Here is a 24,368-nt window from a genome sequence, read left to right as displayed (position 1 = left end):
TCAGAACTTTGCTCTCAGCTTTTTGTGCAACCTCTGGCAAGTTGCTTTTCCCTTTCTGTGCCTCATTTTGCCCATCTGGAATAACAGAGTTCTCACACTCGCTGGAGATGTTGAAGCATAGCAGATTAATGTCAGCCGAGCCCCTCAAGACCTTCAGCTGCAAAGTGCCACAGCAGCACAAAGGATTATTGTATTTTAAGTGTAAAACTCCCTTGGATATCTCTCTTAACACCTGGCACTCAGTGCACTCCCCTCAAACTCACTGTTCCCTCAGCCTTGAGACGAGCACACTCCAGTGTCTCTTCCTAATGAATCACAGACCTGACTCTCCTCCCACACTGACTCAAGGCAGCATCAGCAACTCCACTGACATTGATTATGTCATTTGGTGCAAAGCAAGCATAAAAAGAGATTCAGCCCCAAACTCTCGCCTCCCGCTCAAGCTTAATCTTCTGGCTAGAGTTTCCCTTGCTGGCACAGCAGAAAGCAGGCAAACCCAAATCCCACACCACCATCTCCAACTGTTGAGTGCCTCCCTGACTCTGCACCCTGCTTGCAGATGTATCTGTGCACCACAGATGATTTCTCATCTCTAGCCCATCTGCTCTGTGCTGGCTGGTGCTTCCAACGTTGGCCCAATACAATCTGGATCCCGAAGCTCCCTCCCATACCATTGCACCCTTCTGCCAAACACATTGTGATTAGCGCAGCCCAAAGCTGGCTGACCCCAAGCTGATCCTTCACAGGGGACTCCTGCTTCCCAGTGTGCTGTGAAGTTGTAAATAAGCCAAACTGCCTTTCTTTGCAGCGTTTTTCTTCCTAAACTAAGCCCTTTTTCAGCAGTCCAGCCCCACCAACAGCTGCTTTAGGAATTCTGAGTTCTTATCTTTGTATATCTTAGTGGCAAGAACAGTGCTTTGCCCAGCCTTCCAAAAGACCCAAACATGTGACCTGGTGAGTTGCTCCAGCCAGAAAACCTTTAGGAGCAGAATTAGTTTATATTTTGGCACAGCTTAAACATAACATCACTGGGAGAATGGACAGAAAGTTGAGGGGAGTGAGGAAGGAGCAGGTGAAGGGGCAGCATGTTCCATAACAGCATCAGGAGAGGCAGAAGAGCCACTGAGATCTTAGGTGTTGCATTCCCCAGTGGTGGGGGTCTGCTCAATAGGCTGAATTGTAAGGCGGGGGGGGTGGGGTGGGGGGAGAGGGGAGGGGGAGATGCCCTTTCTCTCTCTCAGCTCTGAATTCCTATGTGTCCTCACAGTGTCTGAGCTGCTCAGGGCTTTTGGTTCTGTGTGTGCCTTGTGTATGCTCATGGCTTCCATGCTTCAGCGCTCTAATGTGTGTGATGCTGCCTCTGCCTAGAGAGGGCTTTTCCTCCTGGGGGAAGCCCATCCTGCCAGTTCTGCCAGTTGTTCATCTCTCCCCTCTCTTCAGCCTCCCAGGGTGGATCTGCACAACAAGGCTCCCAAGCCTTTCCCCTCTCACATGGGATGTGTCAGTCAAGGCTTGCTGAGCATGGAGAAGGTGACATTTTGCTCCTTTCCACAAGAATTTATAGAACTGCTGAGGTTGGAAGAGACCTTTGAGGTCATAGTGTCCAACCTCTCACCTAGAGCTTGCAGTTCCACCACTCCATTACTGCTAAGTCACTACCACTAAGCCATGTCCCTAAGCACCACATCCACACGTATTTTAAATCCCTCCAGGGATGGTGACTTCAGCACCTCCATGAGCAGCCTAGGCCAGTGCCTGACAACCCTTTCTGGGTAGAATTTTTTCCTAATAGCCAACCTGAACCTCCTCTGGTGCAACTTGTAGATGTTTCCTCTTGTCATGCCACTTGTTGCATGTGAAAGGAGACCAACCCCTACCTCACTCCAACCTCCTTTAAGGTAGTTGTAGAGGTCTCCTCTCAGTCTCCTGTTGTGAAGACTGAACAACCCCAGCTCCCTCATCTGTTCCTCACCACCCCTGTTCTCCAGACCCTTCACCAGTTTTTCTTTGGACATACTCCAGCACTTCAATGTCCTTGGAGTGAGGGGCCCAAAACTGAATGTGCACTGCTTTGTGGAAGTGATCTCTAACTTAACAAATTCACTGGTTTTGCAGTGACCTACCTTTAGTTTGCACAGTGACCACAATGAACAAGAGCCTCAACTGGTGCCCAGTTAAAGAGGATGAGGCCCAGCTAGACAGCTGATAGGCACCAGCACTGTAGCTGATGCTGCAGGGGCTGAGCACAAGCACCCTGCAGTAAGCTTGGCTGACAGGATGTTAGGCTCAGGAAAGCTCTTTTCAGCAGCCACCTATCCCCAGTACATCGAGAGATTAGCAGGTAGGTTTGAAAAGGCAGCTAATGCCTCTGTGAGGGAACTGTGTCCTTACCTCTGTTATCTACAAAAGCCAGGTAGGGAGAGGAAGAGTGAAAGACCTGTCAACGTTCCTCCCCATAGTCCACAAACACTACTCTTAAAGCTAGGTAAACACCTATTTCCTCACAGCAGAACATCCTGAACCCTGACCCTAGAGCACTCAGCATGCCCTGTGATCATGGTTTGATTGTTTTGATTCTCTTTTGAGGTTTGGGTTTCCTTTTAAGGCCATTGGCTTTTTTTTTTTTTTTTTAATCCTTTTTTCAGCCATAAATTAAGAGTAAACTCTTCACTTTCTATTAAGCTGGAGCAGTGTCACAGCTCCTTGATTATCCACAGGGATGTATCACAGTTGTGTACTAACCATGGTTAATACACAATCTCTCCTCAGCAGAGGCACTGGCTCAGGACCAGCAGGCTTTCTTCCTTTGGATGCAGTGCTACAGAATCCCTGCTCTGTTGCTGGTAGAGGTAGTGAAGGGCAACAAGCAGTTCCACTGCATTCCTGCCGTGCAGAATCTGTTCACAACCCTTGTGGATGGAAGAAGGTCCTGTGCAGAGCCAGCCTTCAGCTGAGCCACTGTGGATGCTGTTAACTCTTCTTGGCAGGGTGTTCAGCCCTGGCTCAGCCATGCTGTTTCCAAGCAGCATCATTGGCATGCCACTGCCAATGGTCCCCAGACCCTCAGGACAAGCCATTTGTTCCACCTGCAGCACCTCTTGTACATGGGGAGCCAGAAGGGAGGTGCAGGCACAGCCTAGCCTGCAGAGCCCAACGTGCTGCAGAGCCAAGCACAGAGACAGAGGCTTTGCTGGAGCTGGCCTAGGCATGGCTGGTGCAGTGTGCCTGGGTCCCTGCACAGCACTCCCTACACTGTCCTCTTGGTGGGTTCTCAACCTGCAGCATCCTCTTGGTCGTCTCTTATCTCACAGTGTCCTCTTGGTGGGTTCTCATCCCACAGTGTTCTGTCTCAGTGGGCTCTCACCCCACAGTGTCCCCCCTTGGTGGGCTCTCAGTCTCTTGGCACAGCCCAGCCTCCATGGCCCTAGACAGAGAGCTGCACTACTGCAAGATTGCTCTCCAGGATCTGAGCAGTGCTGAGCATGCTGGTGACCTGTTGGTTTGGATGGCCATGGCACGCTGTGTGCCAGCACCAAACACACCACTAATTAAACACACCCCTTTGATTCCAGTCAAAGCCCTGGTTCCACTGCCAGAGCCAGGCTTCTCCAAGGTGTCCTTGAGTTCTTCCAGCTCAAGTGAGCAGGGCAGAGGAATCCTGCTGCAGCACAGAGCCGACTGAGGAGGACTGCACAGGGTTCTTCAGGGCTGACAAGATTTCAGATCCATACTGATAGGATCCCAATGGCTTGTTCTGTTGAAGTGGGATTTCTTATATAACTGCAGATGACTTTGGTGAGGGAAGTTTTAGTCCTCCCACTTTCCCAAGCTGTCCTTTCAGAAAGCATTGCAGGATGTCCTTTGGCCAGAAGAGCAGAGCTGACTTTGGAGTAGGCATTCTGAAGCCACAGCTTGGTTTTGGACCATCTAGAAACAGGGATATTAGCACAGCTAATATCATTTTCATACCCTTGGAAAATGATACTTTCAACCATGAATCCTTGCTTCGTCCTTCTCCTGCTCCTCACACCTTTTCCCAACCACAGGCAGCAGAAAGCTGGGAAGCATGAGCAGTTCCAAGGGCAGAAGGAGCTGTGATGCTCTGGGACCCAGCCCGGGTTGTGTGACAAGAGGACAAGAAAGCTCTGACTGTTAATGATGAAAACCAGAGAAGTTCCCATTGCTGCTCACAGTCCTCTGCTTGTGGATCAGCTCTTCTAGAATATTTCTTCCCTACCTCTCCCTGGCAAGCTGCAGACTGCTTCAGGGCTCTGCAGCACTGGCTTAGACACTCTCCAGTATGCTACTGGAGTTAGTGATCCCTGCAACACAGGCACCTGAGCTTCTTGTCAGTGAAAGGTGTTCCTTCACACCCCTTTCCCAGTGATTCCTTGTGCTGCACAGTCAATGCTTCTTATTTTGCTCTTGCATGTGAATGCAAATGTGTTCCAAGGAGTGGAAATGAGCTGGTGATTCCTGAGAATGATGCCTGAAACTGGAATTGTCAGACATTTACAGTCAGAGTTAATCACCTAGCCTTACTTTATGGGCAGCAGAGAGAAACAGGAATCCCTAAGCTGCTGTTCATCTGAGGTCAGTAACAGCCATAAACCAGAGGTCTCAGCCTCTGGGGGTGTGTTTCCATCCAGTGACTCTAATGATGGAGTCTAGGTCTCAAGGTCCAAAGTATGTAAGCTGAAGCCACCCTTGCATAAAGCAGACAGTGTCTCTACCTGTGGGAACATCCATGCTCTCCACAGGCAGTGTTATACAGGGGCAGGACTCTCCCCTTTGTGCTTCAGCACTGAGTGGGGGGGTGAGCCAGCAGTGAAGGCAAGGCATGCACAGTCTGTACAGAACTGCCATTGCTCAGCTCCAGCAGATGTGTGAGCTGGTAGTGCATGAGAGGAGGCAGAAGCAAACTCAGTTGTTCATTCCTGTTCCTCACAGGAGGTGCTTCCTGCCCTAACCTGATTAGAATAGATCCCAACCGTCATATACAAAGCTCCACAGCCACTCACCTTTCCCCTAAACCATCCTTTCCCTCAGGCTATTCACTCTCTGCTTGGAATACATTAAAGGAAGAAAGTCACTTCCTAAATCTGACAGGATTTCTCCCTGTCCCTGGCAGGAGTTCCCTGTCTTACAGGAGGGCCACAGCTCTTTGAAACACACACACAGAGGTGGGAGAGGAAAAGTCATTAGCACGGTAAAACCCTAGAGATACAAAAGTTCCATTCAGAGATGCTTCTGCAAACTGCTGCTCTGGCTTCATTAAAAGCCCAGCCCGTGGCTGTCACTCAGGCTGGATTGGCTTTGGGTTATCTAAATGAGAATGATCCTTTCTGCAGTGGAAGGGGGGAAAAGGCTGAAACCAGTAGGAATTATTTGTTATGAATTATGTGGTCGGCTTTTCATGCTGACCTATTGAGCCAGCACTGAGAGCTGGATTTCCTAGAGCAGCCTTTCATGCTGGATTTTGGATGTTTTCTTCTTTCCAGACCAGAAATATCACTAGAATGGCCTTTCTCACACAAGGTGACACTGTGGGCTTCAGCTGCAGCAGAAATCCTGGAGTTTAGAAGCAGTTATCCAAACCATTCATCCTTCTGCTTCCCTCCCAGTCTGGATTGAGCCGGGTGGCATCCCTCAAGGCATGTGACCTCCTGGCATCCTGATTAGGTGGAGAAGTGTGGAAACAGGCATTCAAATTGAGCAGCTAGCTCTGACAGCAGGGTGATGAGCCAATTTAGGCAGCTCAACCAACTAACTCATTCCTTCCTTTGGTAACAAAAGTTTGCTCCTTTTGGAGCTACTTGAACTGATTCACTCAGGTGGCTCATCCCTGCTCCAGGCAAAGGTGGCAGGTAGATGCTGTCATGGATGGTTGGGTGGAGCAGGACTGAGAGAGCAGGAGGGGCTGCAAGCAGAAGGAAACAAGCTCTGGTGAAACCTTCAAGCTGATGTAGCTGGTTTAGGACAGGACTGATAAACACATAGCCCAAAAGGGGGATGGGTACCATCCTACAGGCCAGGTTGAAAGAGCAGGAATAGAGCTGGGACATGCAGCCTCATCTGTCTCACAGTAGTCTTCTTTGCTCCTCACATTCCTCTGCTTTTTGTTCTCTTAATAGAACCATAAAATCATTTAGGCTGGAAAAAATCTTTAAGATCTTTGTGTCCAACCATTAACCCAACTCTAGCAAGTCCCCTACTAAACCATGTCCCTCAGTACCCCAGCAGCTGACAGAAGGGATTCACACACAACTGTCCACATATTCCACTGCTCCTCTACCAGAAACAACCAGGCCATGCATGGGGAGCACTGATTAATCTTCCTCCAGATGGGGCTCTAGGGCAGGAGAGGTTGGCAGGGCTGGGCCAAGGCTGTCAGGCCTTTGTCCATTCCAGCTCTGTCATGAACTGCTGTGGTGACACAGAGGATGACAGATGTGTTTGGGGTCTCTTGTTTTCAGAGCAATGCAGTAGCTTTCTTTAGCTGGAAGCCAGCACATTGTGAGGGCCTTATGGATCCAAACCACTGCCCAGTGACAGTTTGAAGGTCTCTCTTCATGAAATGTGTTAACAGAAGGAACCAGAAGGTGGGCTCTATGCTGAGCCACATGGGGCCAGCCATGCTGTCCAGAACCCATCTCTCCTCTCTGTGGCATTTCCACAGGAAGGTGGTTGAATCTCCATCCCTGGAGGTATTTCAAAGCTGCAGAAACGTGGTGCTGAGGGACATGGTTCAGCATCAGACTTGGTAGAGTTAGATAATGGTTGGACTCCATGATCTTAAAGGCCTTTTCCAACCTACATGATTCTCTGATTCTATGTTGTGAAGTAGGGAAACCCACACCTGGGCATCTGTGTAGCTCAGGAGAGCAGTCACCAGCAGATGTGTCTGTCATCACACCACCCATAGGACAAAAATCTGCCCATCAAGGAGTTCTTGGCTGCAGCTTTGAAAATAGGGCACCTGGATCTCTCAGTGTGTCCTGCTTATGCCAAGGGCTGTGGACAATGTGGCCACAGAGTCCCTCTGCAGTAGAGAGCTGCTGCAGAGTTGTGCTTGCTGTTGCCTGTTCATAGGTTTCTGAGCTTCCTTGCTGTGCAGCTCTGCCATGTTTCTCTCTTCCTTGCCCATCTTCACAGAAACCTGGCAGTGACAGTGGCAGAATACAAGAAATAAAAGGCAATGACTGAATCAGTTCCTATGCTAAAAGTCTCTGCTGAGTTTGAGGCCATTCTTTCTTGCATTTGATACTTGCAGAGACCACATCTGCCATCCCAGTGCAAAGACAGCCATTTGCACATGAGCCACTGTGTGCCCAAGTGGCCCAGAAGGCCAACAGCCTCCTGCCCTGGATCAGCATTGGTGTGGCCAGCAGGAACAGGGCAGGGATTGTCCCCCTGTACTCAGCACTGGTGAGGCCACACCTTGAGTCCTCGGTTCAGTTTTGGGCCCCTCACTCCAGAGAAGGGCAACAAAGCTGGGGAAGGATCTGGAGAACAGGGCTGGGGAGGGAACTGGGGTTGTTTAGCCTGGAGAAAAGGAGGCTGAGGCCTTCTGGCTCTCTAGAACTCTGTGAAAGGAGGTTGGAGGGAGGTAGGGGTTGGTCTTTTCTCCTTAGTATCAAGTGATGGAATGAGAAGAAATGGCCTCAGGTTGCACCAGGGGAGGTTTAGGATGGAGACAAGGACAAATGTCTTTGCTGCAAGAGAGGTCAGGGATTGGAACAGGCTGCCCAGGGAATCCCCATGCCGGGAGGTGTTCAAGAAACCTGTGGCCATGGTTTGATGGCCATGGTGGTGCTGGGCTGACAGTTGGACTGGATGATCTAAGAGGGCTTTTCCAACCCAAACAATTCTGTGATCCTGTGGCAGCATCTATTCAGCAAAAGCAGAAATGAAAGGGCATTGCAGTTAGAAAGATGTCATGCTGGAGTTTGTTTGTAAGGAGTGCCTGATGTTTGCCAGCAAAATGAGTTCTGCAGCTGTGATGGTTTGAAACTGTCTTTTTAATTTTTCCTTGCAAAGTTCAAGACAGAGAAAGTGAAAGAGTGTAAATAAGTCACTATTGGGTGTAAGAAAGCAAAATACTGATTGTTCTAAACACTTCCATTGGATAGATAGAAATGTTTAAGAACTATTACCCAAAACAAAGTAGGCACTCTGCACATTCTGCGTTCGGCAGTGGGGGCAGTTGCTGGGCTGTCTGGCTGCTGTTTCTTCTTCTCTTCTGGCTGAAGATAACACACACTGACCTTGGCAGCTAAGTTAACAACTTTCTGCTTAACTAACTCTGCTTCTCTGTCCAGGGGGGTCTGGGGGGAAGCTCCTGGGAGAGGGAGGCCCCTTTGGAGAGGGTCCCCTTTGGGGGGAAGCAAAGGGAGATTGGTTGTGTTTTCTGTTGATTGTATATATTTGTAAATGTTGTGAATTTTGTATATTTGTACAGATTCATTGCATTTCATCGTAGATTGTAGATTCTGCTTGTAAATACAGCTTTCATTTGCTTCCAGACTGGGCTAGCCTGGTTATTGTCGGGGGGGGGGGGTGGGGGGGTGGAATTTCAGCTCACACTGACATAGGAGCCTTCCATGTTTCATGGAAATTGGGAGGCAAAACCAGAGGGGTGACCAGTGGTGATTTTGTCTTTTGGGTTTCAGTCTGTTCTTCTTGCATACTGTGACTGAGCTGAGCTGAGCTGATGCAGTCTTTTCTGTTACTTTAACAAGGTTCTTGACCCTGAGACTGCATCTAATTGTGTGGGGGGGGTGGTTTGGGGATCTGCCATCTAATCTGCTCCCTCCTGGCCCCTGCAGATCTTCCACATGACCTACGATCTGGCCAGCGCGGTGGTGCGGATTGTCAACCTGATTGGGATGATGCTGCTGCTGTGTCACTGGGATGGCTGCCTCCAGTTCCTTGTGCCTATGCTCCAGGACTTCCCTGATGACTGTTGGGTGTCTCTCAACCGCATGGTGGTAAGCCTCTTGCCCTGCTTGCTCCCTGACCCCTCACCAGTTCAGCATCCACCTCCCAGCACTGACAATGAATCCCCCAGCTTCCCATTTCCCCTCAACTCCTTCCTCCACTGTCCAGCAGGCACTTCTAAAGCCACAGTGCTGTGGCCATGGAGGCTCCTTGGAGCCCGTCCCCTGTAAGGAGACTGAAGGCTGCAGAGCAGTAGCCAGCCCCAGCCGAGCCTACTGCCTGCAGCAGAAGGCAGGAGCCAGGCTCCCCCTCCTGGCAGGAAACAGCAAAGAGCAACAATGAAACCGGTTTGTGGGAATCTGGCCACATGGAGCCAAGGTCCTAGAACTCCAGCCGGGTCTGCTCCTTAATTCCCATTAGCAGTCCTAAGGAAACTATGAAGCCTTCTGCTCCATATCCACTTGAAGAGCGAGGGTGATCAGTCCCCTTTCTCCCTGGGGAGCCGCACGGTATCTCATGAGAGTGGGCTGAGAGAGGCTCTGCCAAGGAACAGTTCAACCTCCCACTATGGGATCACAAGGCAGCCTTCCCCAAGCTGTGCCCCTCACTGCTGTTTGCTGGGAGCAAGGTTTCTACCATCTGGTGAGTGCACGGGGAGCTCAGGGTACCTTTCAGCCCTCTCGCTGAGAATTCAGAATCTTTTATTCAAAGGGACAATGTCCAGTTGATTAAGCAGCACAAACTGACAAAGCTTAAAAAATTGCCTCTTATTGTAGCTCTTAACCTCCAGATTCCCCCAGCCAATTTCTTCTTTAATAAAAGAGAAAAAAAAAAAAAAAAAAGAAACTCCTAATCAGGCAGAGCAAATGTAAGATGGAGACAAGAGCTGCCAGCTTCCCATGCCTCCCACACACCGAGCCGTGGGCACGTGCTGCCCGTGCTGGAGAGCACTGAGCATCCATCATCTGTTTGCTGCTTATTTCTTCCTTTCTTCCCTCTGCAATAATCCTTCACTTGCTGCTGTTGGAAGGTGGCAGACAGTTGTGGAGACCAGAACCCTTTCTATAGCTGCAGCAGAAGAACAACCCATGCTGTAGCTGCCTTTTCTTCCCCTGTGCTGCCTTTTTGTTATTTAGATGGCAAGAGCAGCAAGGGAAGATCTGGGTCTCGTTGTGCTTGTGCTGTTCAGGTTCAGGAGGACATCCAGCTCCTCCTTCTGAAGAGCTCAGAGGTGCAGACAGAATCCTCCCCATCCGATGAAGTGACTTGGCCATGGTGCCCTTGCAGGACAGCTTCAGAGCAGCAGATTTGAACCATGTTTCGTTTATCCTAACGCTTGGATGGGGGCTGCTGTCTGATGGCAACACCATCTATTAGCTTTTCCCATCCAGCCCTGGGGGAAGAAGTAAAAGCTTTGATTGCAGACTTGCAAACCTGAGGAGTACACTTGGCTCAAAGGCCAGCAGATGAGAGCTGCAGCACAAGCTGCAAAGTGACTGAGAGAGCCAAGAGAACCAGGTCTGCTGGTAAAACTGGTGCACAGAAAGCCTTCACAAAAGGCAGTAACTACCAATGGCAGGCACACATGGAGACAGGAGAGTAATCCAGTGGCTGGGGGACACCTGGGTTCAGTTTGCAGCTCTGTTCTTCGTGATCCCAGACAGGTTAGAGGCCCAGGGAGTTCTCCCTCCCCAGAAGCTTCAAGAGAACACCATGCTGGTGGGTATCTAGAACAGTCTGGAGGGACCTGGGGTTGTACAGAGTAGGTTGCACAAATGCATGGCACAAGCTAATGCAAATTGGCTCTGGGGACACTTTTCACTCAGAGGCTTGAAAGCCAGAAAGCCACTTAGTGTAACCCACAGGAACAAAGGGGCTGCAAACCCATTGGTGATGAGGGAAACAAAGCTATCCTATATCATCTGCAAAGAGAGTTTCCTGGCCAGACTATGATCAGAGCCTAGAAAAGAGCAGCAAGGTCACTGTGCAGGGAAGGGACAGGGTCTTGAAAGGTGTCAGGAGACAGGATAGAAAGAAAAAAGATTTACCCTAGCCATCTTTCTTAGCAGAAAGCTTGAAGAGAGGAAGGGTACATCCCAGAGGCAGGAGGGCTCAGCAGAGTCTCCAGGAAGGGCAAGGGAAGGAGATTCTGTCCAGAGCAGAGCTTTACCAGGCAAGGACTCATGCTGCAGGACTTGTCTTTGCAGCCTTGAGAACCTGTGAAGCTGGGAATTAAACTCGCCTGGTGTGATCTTTTCCACTTCTCCTCTGCAGCTAAATCACCCTCACATCTTCCACTTAATAAAAGTGAAAAAAAAATTATCTCAGTGACTGTCTCAGAAATGGAACCTCAGGAAATTGGGTTGAAGAACTGGAGAGATGATTACGTGCCCTACCTATAGTCCAGGTGACTTCCACTCGAGAAGCTGTACAGGAATACACCAGCCCCCAGATAGCTTGGGTTTAGATCATTCCACAGAGTATAATTAGTTCTTCTGGAATCAAATAGTTTCTTCTTCTGATAAGATCCTGTGCTCTAATGACCTGAGAAGATTTCCAGCTGTTGTAGTGGGACCAGTGGTGGATGTGGATGGCATGATTGGTGAAATCGCCTGTAGCGAAGTAACAGGAGAGGCCACTGAGTCAGGAGACAACAAGGAACCAGTGGTCTGGGCTGTTCTTGGGCTTTGGTACCAAGATCTTGGTGATCGTTTCCATAATTGCTCTGTTTGAAAGCTGTGAGGATGGACAGAGCTGGGAGGTGGGAGGCCAGGATGGCAGCTCTCTGTCACAGAAAGTTTAGGGACATTCTGTACCGATCTGGTGCACAGCTGCCCAGGAGCCAAAGAACTAGGATGGAACCACTGTAGGGGAAAAAAAATGAATCTTCTGAAGCTACTGCAGCCAAGGGGAGCTGGAAGTGAGGTGCCAAATGCTTTGGAGCTTTGGAGGCTTTCTCCTTGAGTATGCAGGTGCTGCTTTTTCACCTGGTCACTTGGCAGTCCGTAAAACCAGCTCTGATTCTGAGGCAGCAGGTAAAGAAGATTCATCACCTCTTATCTGCTTCCTAAAGGTTTGATCCTCTTCCAGGGGACCTGTGAAGGGTCTGGTGTTGCCAAAATCATATCAAGAGCTTGACAAATCCCTGGGTCTTGGTGCTTTCGACATGGACTGTGTTTCATCTTTGGCAGCTGTAGAAGGAGGGATGCTTTGAATGCTACATTGAAGTCTCTGATAACTTCTTTCTGAACTGGCTGTGTGATGGCAGGGAAGGATGTTTTCAGTACTAATTGCTCAGCCCCAATCTCAGGGGCTTCAGCATTAGCTTCCCTAAAGGGCACTTTATTAAAAACTGAAAGGCTGGTGAGTCAGCCATGGAGCGGCATCTGTGCGGGCAAGCAGCAGCTCCCCCAGTCCCTTGCCTGGCAGCTCCTCATCAGAGAAATCCAAGCTCTGCTGAGAGCTGAAGCTGCTGGAAACACGTGGCTTGCTCCCTTGGGTATTGTGCTGAACTGATAAACCCTGCAGGGAAGGCAAATATCCCCATGTCATATGCAACGACCTTGCACAGGAAACACTGCATCTCCCCTTCTGCCAAAAGAAGGAGAGCGGCTTTCCTTCTGAGCTTAAACCCCCTCCCCATCACCCAGTGCCTTCTTCTCATGTGGTTGGTCAAAGGGGGAAGGCCAATGGATGCAGTATGTGCTGTGGAAGACAGAGCCATCCTGCACAGATCTTCTCTGGGATCCTTCCCTCTCCCAGCAGATCCCGTTGCAACTGATCATGCTGTATCCAATCTGCCCGGGAGCAGCAAGAGCAGGGCTGCTTCACAGTGGCACCCCTGCACAGGCAGTGTCCCCACCAACGAGGGCACAGTCCTACCAGTCCAAAACAGGGTGGGCAGAGCAGAGCAGAAGTGGTGTTACAGGGTCCATTGACCATTCCAGTGGAGACAAGGTGACAGTCATGGCCAGGGTCTACCAAGGGAGTCCCATTAGGAGCAGTAAGAGATGGGGCCGGGGACAGGGCTGGAAATAAGGCTAAAGCCCAGGGCTGGGCACAGATACACCTAGCTCAGGAAGGGTGTGCACTGAAACGGGGCTTCAGGAACAATAGGAGCATGGGTCGGGGTCCCAGGCAAGGCTGACTGGGACAAGAGTGGTGCACTAGGAGTCCTGGGAATATCTCTTCTGTTAGGTGAAGGCCATGCAAAGCTCTCCTTGGAAATAAGCCCAGAACAGGCAGGCTCTGTCCAGTGTGAAGTTTGACCTGTCATCTCCATTCCTTATCCCACTATTCCCTTCCTGTAAACTGGATCAGGTTTGTCTACCTGGCCCAATTACAGTGTAGGTGCAGGGGGGGGGCAGTTTATGTTCAGAGGCTTTATTTCACAGCTTGATGTAAGTAGTGTGCAGCAGCAAATCCTGAGTAACAACTCTGTGGCCAGATAAGATCCCTGCTGAGACCAGTGTGGGAGCTGACAGGACTGAAATATGTCCTTTCACTGCAAACAGCTCCTTGGTACTGTGAAATGTGAGTGGTGGAAGTCAGATACAACATTGTGCTGCTGGACTATGCCCCTGCTCCAAGAATTTGCCAGTACTTGTCTGTGTCTACTTCTCTCTCTCTAGTCTTCTCCAGTGAGGGTTCCACCAGGTCCACTCCCATGAACTTGAAACCCAGAACATCCTATGAGATACCAGAGTGTTTCTTTGGGTGCTTCTCTGAGGTACTGCAGAACACAGCAACTGCCTTTGAAGAGTTTCATGGCTCCAAGTAAGCAGGGGTAGATCTGAGCAGAGGCATTGCAGCCCAGACACTAATCCCAAAGTGCTGCCAGTGTGGATGTTAAAAACAAAGCAGTCTGAGAAAGCACAGCAAAGCCATTTAAACTCCCTTCTGCAGATGCTCTTAGTGCCTGGCATGTGTCTGAGAATACATCCCTCTTGACTATATTCAAGCACAGATCTGGAGCTCCATTTTAGCTGGCTTTGAGGTTTGGTTAACGAGGAGTCATCTTCTCTCTGCAGTTTAAGGCCTCATTTACCTACCCTAATGAGCCATTTTAGCCACTCCAGTATATTTGAAGTAGCACAACCCTCCCACCCTAGGGACTGCTGTAGTGGTACGTGGAGTGTAGGGGTATGGCTCTTACAGGAGCAAGCTGTGGCAGTGGGAGGCATCGTGATGCTAACGAACTTGTGGCCACACTACATTTGGAACCACTCCTGCTAGCCTGGCTTCAAGTTCTTGACCTGCCCACTTGTTCTCTGGAAAACAGGAGTGTGGAGCAGGCCTAAAAATCAAAGATCTTCTGCTACATACTAGCAAAGAGTGATCACACAGACTCTGCCTTGAGGATCCAGAGCTCATTACAGATGCTAAAAGAGCTCAGGGTTTGTGTCCTAAAGGTAATTGCTCTGAAACGTTTCCCCTTCATGAAAGTGCCTCTCTTTCAGCAGTCCTTAATGCCTTCTCCCAGCAGACCACACTGCTCAGGATTATTTTGTTTTAAAACACTTCATGTTTTCCTCCAGCCCCCAGTCTGTCGTTACTCAGCACTCTGGCTGGCACGAAGCAGGCTGTCCTCACAGGGAGCCATGCTGCTGATGGGAATTGGGGTTGTGACTTCCAAGTGCAGAGCTTCCAGGGAGCCAGAAGTGTTTCTGCAGGCCATGGGGGCTCACTGCTGTTAGTTGCTGTAGTTTTGGATGACTAATTCCTACAAAATACTGGCAAGTTTCCTCATAAACAGCAGTCCTGAGCAGCAGCTTGCTGGAAGGATATCTTTTTAAACTTGAACTTGCCTGCTACCCAGATGGTTCCCTTAGGCTCTGATCATTCATGGCCATTAATGACCCTGGCAGCCAATTTCCTGATGTATCAAATTCCAGCTCAGCTATTCTTATTCTGTCTACCCAAATTCCCTTTGGAATTTCATCTTGTCAGGAAGGGATGGGACAGGTCACCTGCACTGCTGCCCCTGCCCCAGTAGAGCTGTGAATGTGCTGCCTACCTTTACAAGTGAGGCACCACCTCAGGCAGAGGTTAGTCAAGTGTGACTGCTCCTGCCTGTTGTCTCAGGATGACGATTTCCCTGCTGAAGCATGGACAAAAGGTGGGCTAAAGCCATAGAGTTTACAGCATTGCCCATTCTGTAAATGCAGGGGCTTCATGACTGCTGGGTTCTTGTGCACCCTGTGCTGCATTCTATGGTCCTGCTCTGGCAGGGGGGTTGGACTCGATGATCTTCAGAAGCCCCTTTCAACTCCTAACATCCTGTGATCCTGTGTGATCCTGTGATCCTATGTGATCCTGTGACCACAGGGCTGAGGGAAAGGGACTGTGGCTCCTGGAAATGTTACCAGTGAGCGTGTAAGGTGTGTGAGGTGCTGGATGCCTTCACAGCTCACAAATGGGTCCTGGGTGGTAGAATAATGGGCCCCCCCACCACTTCTTTGGCCAGGACTCCAGGAACCACAGCACAGGTGTGGGTGAGGCAAAGCAGCAAGCAGATTCACTCCTTTGGGTGCTCACACCTCTGGCAGCACCCCGGGGTTGGATCCTTCCCTCTGCCTTGTACAGGTACCAAAGTGCGAATTCTCTTTGCTTCCCTTTGGGCTGCAGCTCCTGGCACACTGACAAGCCAACTGCCCGGCCAGGAGTAGGCACAGCAATGACCACATTGTCTCTTGTCTCTCTGTTGACTCGAGGGCAGCTTTTTCCAGTGCAGGAGGCCAGCGGGCCCCCGTTTTGTTAGGGAGGTGAGCCCAGACGGGCTGGCGCCAGCGAGGAGCAGCCTCTTCTGGGGCTGTGAATGTTCTGCTCCTTCGGTGTCCGCTTCGCTGTCACTTCTGTTGCTTTGCCCTTCTTGTTGCAGTGTGAATCAGGCCTGTCTTGCATAACGTAACCCGATATGGGCAGGGGAAGCTATCGCCTGTCTTTGTCCGTGTGCTTATCTCCTAAGCAAGCATTAACACTCTCCAGAGGTCCCAGCTCTTCCCCACAGCTCCCAGTCGGCAGCGGCAGGCTTTGCTTCTCTTCCCTACTTAGAAGCTTACCGAAAAATTTCCATCGACATTAGAGCTGTTTGCAGACAGGTCATCAGCCATTCACCCCGTTGTGATTAGATACCTCCAAGGAGGTGCCCAGTAAGTTCCAGGGCTCCCAGCATTGCTGGTAACTGGTGCTGAGACTGCTGAATCTCCCCGAATGAGCTGACCGAAGTATCACTTGCCTATTTGACAAGCCACAAACAAAGTCTTCTGTGTGCAATGACCTTCAGAGTTGCTGGGGTCTGTGTACCTGCAGAGCTACATCCAGAATGTTAACACCTTCCTAGGAACAGGGAGAAGAGTGGTGAGCTAGAGGTTCTGTGCTGCAATGAATGTCACTGTAGCAGAGGTATTTTTTCACATACCTTGTAACAGCAATGTGTGATGACAGTGCATTTACTTTACAAGCTTTTGTGGCAAGGACTTGCTAGCATATAATACCCACAGGACACTAAATGTACCTTGAGCTGTTCCTTGAACTCTAGTTAATCAGAAGACTCATGAAGCTTTGGGTGCTTTTTCTTCCTATCCCATGGTGTAATTGCTGAGGTGCTTCTTGTGCTGGTTGTAGCAGGAGAGCACAAGGTGTCCAAAAGGAGCTGTTGACTTCAGCTGGCTCCTCATGGTCATGGTGGTGGTGGTTTATTGCATCTCTCAAGTGAGACCATTTGTAGTTTTCTCAGCTCCCTGAAAACAAACAAACAAACAAAAAACACGTACCAAAAAACCCCCCCAAAAAAACCAAGCCAAAAAGCACAACCCAAACCACCAGTTTTACACTGAGAGGAACTTGCTGTCTGGACATTATCATCTTAATTTTCTGCCATTCCCATCTCTTCAGGTAATGACCAGAGATCCTGACCATTTCCTAAATTGCTGGGGAGTGATTTTCTCCATCTTGCTGCTGGCAGCCTCGCTCAGGCTCTCTTTCAGCAGTTCTCTGTTGAAATTCCATGTCCCAGTGGAGTAATCATTTGCCTCGGATCCTTCTCACACACGTGGGTCATTCTGAAAATGCCCCAATGCATCATCTCAGTTTGTCCCAGGGTTACCAGCGTGGCAGGCTGCCTGGCTTCCCTTCTGGAAAGTTTTGCTGGAAAGCCTACATGGAATCTGTAAAAAACCCTGACCAAAGATGCCTGCAGTTGGATTCTTTTATTCCAGGAATCAAATTGCTTCTTTAACTTGCAGAGATGCTTTAAACGTGTGCTTTGGTGGGGGGTGATGGTTTTGGGGTGTGCTTTCCTGAAATGTCTCGTGCCCCTGCTAAAGCTCTGTCTTTCTGTCTCTTTAGAATGACTCCTGGGGGAAGCAGTACTCCTATGCGCTGTTCAAGGCCATGAGTCACATGCTGTGCATTGGCTACGGGCAGCAGGCGCCCGTTGGCATGTCAGATGTGTGGCTCACCATGCTCAGCATGATTGTCGGGGCCACCTGCTATGCCATGTTCATTGGCCATGCCACAGCGCTCATCCAGTCCCTGGACTCCTCACGGCGCCAGTACCAGGAGAAGGTAAGGACTGGGCTTTGCAACCCTTCTGTGCCCCACGGGGGGGTTCCAGGCCAGGGCTGTCAGTGACCCCCTGTGAGAGGCCCAAGGCACGGAGGCTTTGTCAGCACAGCAGTCGCTTGGCAATCCGTACCCCATCTGTTTGCTCAGGAGGGAAGAGATGCAAGATCATCTGCAATGAACTGCATCAGTACAGGCTGGGAAGTGATCTGCTGGAGAGCAGCCCTGTGGAGAAGGACCTGAGAGTCCTGATGGACAGCAAGTTCTCCATGGGTCAGCAATGTGCCCTTGTGGCCAAGAAGGCCAATGGGATCCTGGGCTGCATTCAGAGGAGTGTGTCTAGCAGATCCAGGGAGGTTCTCCTCCTCCTCTACTCTGCCCTGGTGAGACCTCACCTGGAATCTTGCATCCAGTCCTGGGCTCCCCAGTTCAAGAGGGACAGGGATCTGCTGGAGAGAGTCCAAGGGAGGGCTCCAAGGATGCAGAAGGGACTGGAGCAGTGCCTGGTGAGGAGAGGCTGAGAGCCCTGGGACTGTTTAGTCTGGAGAGGAGAAGACTGAGAGGGGATTTAATCAATGTCTATCAATATCTGAGGACTGGGGGTCAAGAGGGAGGGGACAGCCTCTGCTCAGTTGCACCCTGTGATAGGACAAGGGGTAATGGATATAAACTCCAGCATAGGAGGTTCCAGCTCAACATGAGGAGGAACTTCTTCCCTGTCAGGCTGCCCAGAGAGGTTGTGGAGTCTCCTTCTCTGGAGCCTTTCAAGCCCCATCTGGATGTGTTCCTGTGTGACCTGTGCTGGATTCTGTGGTCCTGCTCTGGCAGGGGGGGTTGGACTTGATGATCTTCGAAGGTCCCTTCCAATCCCTAACATCCTGTGATCCTATGATGAGGTGAATAACAGCAGGGCAAGTGGGTGATTGTTGTTGTCTCTGACTGTCTTTTCAGACTGACATTATCAATGTCACCAGGATCTAAAATTGTGTCACTTTTTCCTTTCCGAGCTCTTGTTTCAAATCCCAAGTGACTGTTCCAGAGTGTGCAGCTTTTGTTTAGCAGGCACTGCCTTTAAAAGTATCTGGATTATTCACTTTAATGCTCCTGAGTGAAGCTCCAAAGCACAAATCAAAGCTCAGGAGCTCCAAACAGGTTCCCCAGGTCGCTATTGAATTAATTGCACAGTGGTCGAGTTGCGTAATGTAGGGCACGGACAGAAATGTCACCACTGATCAGGTTACCACTGCAGTAACTGCTGGTGGTGGGTTTGAGGAGATGCTGTGAATGTATAAGATGGCAAGGGGCAAACAGGGTCAGGCACCATGATCCAGCTGATGAGGGATAATCATGGAACTGCCTCAATTGCTTCCCTCTTTCCGTGCCTTCAGCACCTTCCTGCCTGCACAATGACTTTTTGCTGTCAAAAGCAAAGGAGCTGCTGGTGCAATGATACCTGCACCTCCACGACACAGACAGGCAAAACATTTGCTTTCAAATTCTGGTTGAAGCAGCTGGCCTGCACCTCCACAAGACAGGAAAGCTAACTGAAGGGTGGCTGTGTTCGACTAAGAGCAAGGGCTTGGGTGGCTCCAAACTGAGGGAGGGACTTCACCACAAAGACAGCCAGCAGATTGTGCTGACAGGCATCAGCAAAAGCCCTCAATTAGTAGGGCTGAGGATGCCATAGGCAAGGAGGTGTTATGGTCAAGGTCTTATGGATACATTTGGTCTAAAGACTAAGACGAGGGGATTAGTTGCCAGCCCTATTCTGACCTTGCCAGCTGCTAACTTGGTCTAGGTGCAAGGGTAGCCCTTGTTCAAATGGGTAAATTATGACTGGCAGGCACAGACTAGGTGGATTTGAAGTTGAGGGAGGAGGTGGAAGAAAGGATTTGCTAGATGCCTTAGGAACGGGTTTGAGACATGGGGATTACAACACAGAGCCACAGAACTAGAGTAGGGCAGAGTGAAAGCAAAGAAGACAAGAGGCTGAACCATGATCTGAGGATAAGAAAGATCTCAAACCACAGCTACAACTAAAAGAGGGGAAAAGCCCAGGAGAAGACGTGTGGAGGACTGGGATCCAACTGGGGCTTTGCACAGAGCTTTGCTACTGTGTTCCAGGCTGGCTGGACTAATTCTACTCAAGAGCAAGGCATGCCAGAGAGAAGGACACTGCAGCACTAGGAGTGCAAGCTGATCAAATCTGTGCATGCAGAGTGTTTATTCAAATGTGTTTGAAGTAGCATAGAAGTCAAGGACTGATTTGCAAATCCAACCACCTGGTCCAAGTGAGCCACAGCCAATTCTGCACCTGCAGAACTGGGCACTGGGGGATTTATCTCAAGTCAGGTCTGAAGACAAGGGCAGAACTCGACCCTGGCAGTGTGACTCCAGTCAGTGCCGAGGGAAATCAGTCGCCAGTAAGCCAGGAGGGACTGCAGCAGGGGTGATGGAAGAAGTGTGACCTGTTAAAGCCTTGTTAGAATGTGGAGATGTGAGCGAGAGGCTTAAGAGATCCAGAGGAGAAGCTTTGTGACAAGAGCAGTGGGTAGAGGATTTAACAAAGGATGCACTTGGGGGTTAGAGCAGGTTCATCTCCCAGGCTACCCTCCTAAGATTAAAGCCTCAGGGACTGGGTCCGTTAATTTTTCCTCTTGCAAATGGGACAAATGATGGCTTAAAAACAAATATGTATTTACTTTCTGCATTCCTTAGCACTTTGAATGGACATGATTAAAATGAGGCTGCTTGGTGATTTGCAGCCCTGCAACTCAATTTAGTTCAGTCCCTGTGGGACAGCGTGGCTGCTGGAGCGTAGCAGAAGCAAAGAATCTCAACAAGTTTGGAGGTCGATTGCTGGAAGCAGGCAGCAGTTTAGAGACCTGTGCTGAGTACAGCTCAGGGCTGCACACACATGGCTCTGCCTCATGCCTCAGCAGAGCCTCAGCCTGCAGAGACCCTAGCAGCTGTGCTGGGAGTAGCCAAAGAAAAGGGAGGTGGTGGGGAGGGAGAGGAATAGCAGAAGTAACACAGGAATAGGAGGGAAGGCTGCAGCTGGTAAGAGCAAGTTCACCAGGAGCTAGTACTGTGCCCTTGTGGAAAGAAGGCCACTGGTCTCCCAAAGTGCATGAGGATGAGTGTGGTCAGCAGGTCAAGGGGGGGTCCTTTTCTCCCTCTACTCTGCCCTAGTCAGACCAGTGTCTGTGTTGTGCATTGTGTCCAGTTCTGGGCTCCCCAGTTCAGGAAAGACAGGGAACTGCTGGAGAGAGTCTAGGAGAGGGTCACAAGGATGCTGAGGGGCCTGGAGGATCCCTGTGAGGAGGAAAGGCTGAGAGCCCTGGAGCTGTTGAGCCTGCAGAAGAGCACAGGAATGCTCAGGAAGAGCTAAAGGGTGGGGGGCAAGAGGCTGGGGCCAGACTCTTCTCAGTGATCCCCAGTGACAGGACAAAGGGCAATTTTGTGTCGGGGGGGTATAGGCTGGATATTAGGAGGAAGTTCTTCACAGAGAGGGTGATTGCCCATTGGAATGGGCTGCAAAGGGAGGTGGTGGAGTCGCTGTCCCTAGAGATGTTCAATAGAAGCCTGGATGGGGCACTTAGTGCCATGGTCTGGTTGATTGGATAGGGCTGGGGGATAGGTTGGACTGGAGGATCTTGGAGGTCTCTTCCAACCTGGCTGATTCTATGATTCTATGAAACTGGAACCCAGGAGGTTCCATCTGAACAAGAGGAGAAACTTCTTTGGTGTGAGGGTGCTGGAGCCCTGGAGCAGGCTGCCCAGAGAGGTTGTGGAGTCTCCTTTTCTGAAGAGACTCCAAACCCACCTGGACATTGTGATCCTGGGCAGCCTGCTGTGGGTGCCCTGCTTTAAGCAAGGGGTTTGACTGGATGATCCCCAGAGGTCCCTTCCAACCCCCAGCATGCTGGGATTCTGCGTAAATGTGCTGCAGTGAGTTTGTGGTGAAGTTTCAGATTGTTTAGATCTCTGCCAAACCAGCTTGTTCTTCCCTTGTACAAACAGGGCTTTGGAGAAGAGCAATCAAAGCCAAGATGTGCTGTCTGCTGGCTTCAGTATCAGGCTTGTCTCACTCTGGGTTGAATTCACTAAACATTTAGACATTTAATCCCTGCCCTGTCCAAATCTCCTCCAGCAGCATCTGACTTCATTCTATGCTGATTTCCAGAGGGCAGGGCTGCTTCCTAGGACCAGTGGGGTGGTAGGAAGCATGGAAAATTTGGAGAATGAAGCTGCACTCTATAAGACAGGTTAGTGCTGAGGTGTCTGAGTACAAGTGAAGAGTCCCATGTGGCAGAGAGTACTCACACCAGCTCAGGCACTGGAGGTGGCACAGCCATCATGTAAGTCTGGCTCTGTGCCTCGCTTAAAAAGCTCTGAGTCAGAAGAGCTCTTTAGGTCTGGCACTCTGGAGTGACTGCTTTATTCCCAGTCCAAGAGGCCAAGTTAGAAGGGCCCAGTCTGTCCCATCTTGCATTGCAGAGTGTGTTTTGCTCTGAAGTACTTGTGCATGGTCCCAGCCAGTGGCAGAGGAGCTGGTTCTTCCTTCTTAACCTCAGTCTGGTGTCTAATTCCCAAGTACTTTTGCACCCAAGATTAGTGTCTACTCCCTCCACGTGACAGGATATTACTACGAGTCCATCCTGAAGGACTCTGCTAGAAAGCTTTCTCCAGGCCATGCTGTGCAGGTACTTGATCTGACAGCTTCAGTTGAAGAGGGCAAGCCTCACAAACCCATTTTCACCCAGTGCTCCCTGCCACTGCTCTCAACTGCACCATCTCACCCATGTGCACCACCTTTTGTACTCCTCAGACCTTTACTGAGCTGATTTCTTTCTTCTGGGCTAGTTTTCTGCCAGATTAATGGCTTGAATTAGCTCAGTGTAGTGTCCAGTGGTTGGCAGAGCTGGTGCTGGAGAAGGTCTGTAAGCAAGAGCAGAGGGGATAAGCCCCATTTCAGCTCTTCATGGATCAGCTCAAGCCTTAGCTGCAAAATAATCCCACAACCTGCAGCAGCTGGCTCATGTGAGAGGAAGAGTGATTCCTGCTGAGGAGATCATAGAATCACAGAATTGGGTTGAGAGGGACCTTTAAAGATCATCTAGTCCAACCCCCTGCAGCCAGCAGGGACATCTGCAACAAGAACAGGTTGCTCAGAGCCCCAAACAACCTGACCTGCAATGCTTCCAGGGATGGGGCATCTCCCATCTCTCTGGGCAACCTGGGACAGGGTCTCTCCATCATGGTAAAAGAATTCCTCCTGGTATCTAGTCTGAATCTCACTTTATCAGTTCAAACCATCATCCCTTGTCCTGTCACAACAGGCCCTTCTAAAAGTCAGGCTTTCTGTCCCTGGCTTTCTGATCTGCCCCTTTAAGTGCCAGAAGGCCACCAGGAGGTCTCTCTGGGCTGAGCAACCCCAACTCTCTTAGCCTGGCCTCTCAGCAGAGGGCTTCCAGCCCTCACATCATTCTTGTGGCCTTCTCTGGACATTCTCCAACAGCTGTGCTGTGCTGAGGACTCCAGAACTGACCCCAGCACTGCAGGTGGAGTCTCAGCAGAGTGGAGCAAATGGGCAGAATCCTCTTCTTCCTCCTGCTTCCCATGGACATGGTTGGGTCTGGGCTGGCAGCGCTCGGTGCCAGCTCATACCCAGCTTTTCACCCCGGGGGTGAAAAGCTGGGTATGAGCCTCAGGGCTGCTCTCCAGGCCTTCATCCCCCAGCCTGGGTTGATGAGTAAACCAGACCAATCTTTACATTCTTTTCCTGGTTTTGTCAGGCTCCCCTGGTAGTTCCTTTCTCTCATCCTTAAGATCAGCTGGGTTAATACTGGTGTCATGTCCCCACACACCCCCACACTCCTCCTGCCCAGCTGGCTCTGTGACCTTGAGGCTTTGGGGAGTGGTGCTTGTGCTGCTTACTGCAGCCATGCTCCTTGGAACAATGCAGAGAGAGACTCTGGGCTTTGCTCTCCCATCCCAGCAGGGTGCAAGCAGTGATGGGCATCCTGCAGAGAGGCTCAACTCTGCTGTGTTATCTTCTCAGGTACATATGGAAGAATGACTGATGAGAGGTAGGAACTGCTGCTGTCAGCATTGCAGAGCCCAGTAAAGCTGTAATCTCTCCTTCCAGAGCCTCATCTCTCCTCAAGATCTCTCTCCACTGGCATTCTCTCAAGCTCTCTGCTCTCCACATTCATTCCCCTGCTCCTCCTCCTCCCCCCTGAACAGTCTATCTAATGCCTCTTGTTCTTCAAGCAGAGGTTAAACCAATATTTGTTGAAAGGGAGGTGAGGCACTGCTGTTGTGCCTGCTACTACGAGAGCTGAGTGTCTGTATTCTGGGTTTAGGCAGTCCTTGCCCTTTCTTGGAGACCAGCAGCCTAGAATCTTGTTAGACAGCAGGTCTAAGGAGTGCTTGGGGGGATTGAGGCTATGGAATCACATGCCTAGATTGGAAATTACCTTTGAGATCACAGAATCACAGAATGCATCTGGTTGGAAGGGGCCCTTGAAGTTCTCCTTGTCCAGCCCCCCTGAAGTCAGCAGGGACATCCCCAATTAGATCAGGTTGCTCATGGCCCCATCAAATTTGACCTTGAATATCTCCAAGAATGGGGATTCTACTATATCTCTGGGCAGCTTGTTGCAGTATTTCACCACTCTCATTGTGCAGAACTTCTTCCTGATGTTCAGCCTAAATCTCCCCTGCTCCAGTTTCAAACCATTGTCCCTCATCCTGTCACCACAGGCCCTTCTGAACAGCCTTCCTGTAGGTCCCCTTCAGACATTGAAATGAAGCTCTAAGGTCTCCCTGGAGCCTTTTCTTTTCCAGGCTGATCAGCC

The 24,368-nt window shown here is 50.3% G+C and overlaps 1 protein-coding gene across 1 annotated transcript in view; it reads left to right on the top strand.

Moving 5' to 3' along the window:
* The window catches only part of HCN4 (hyperpolarization activated cyclic nucleotide gated potassium channel 4), a 130,401-nt gene that overhangs the window by 71,424 nt on the left and 34,609 nt on the right, over nt 1-24,368 (top strand). The window contains exons 3-4 of the mRNA XM_054388008.1: nt 8,829-8,990; nt 17,290-17,508. Of these exons, the coding sequence (XP_054243983.1) occupies nt 8,829-8,990; nt 17,290-17,508 (381 nt within the window). The remainder of the gene's footprint in view (nt 1-8,828; nt 8,991-17,289; nt 17,509-24,368) is intronic.

Source organism: Indicator indicator, chromosome 16 (genome assembly GCF_027791375.1).
Source record: "Indicator indicator isolate 239-I01 chromosome 16, UM_Iind_1.1, whole genome shotgun sequence".
NCBI lineage: Eukaryota > Metazoa > Chordata > Aves > Piciformes > Indicatoridae > Indicator > Indicator indicator.
This window is presented reverse-complemented; position numbering and strand designations above follow the sequence as displayed.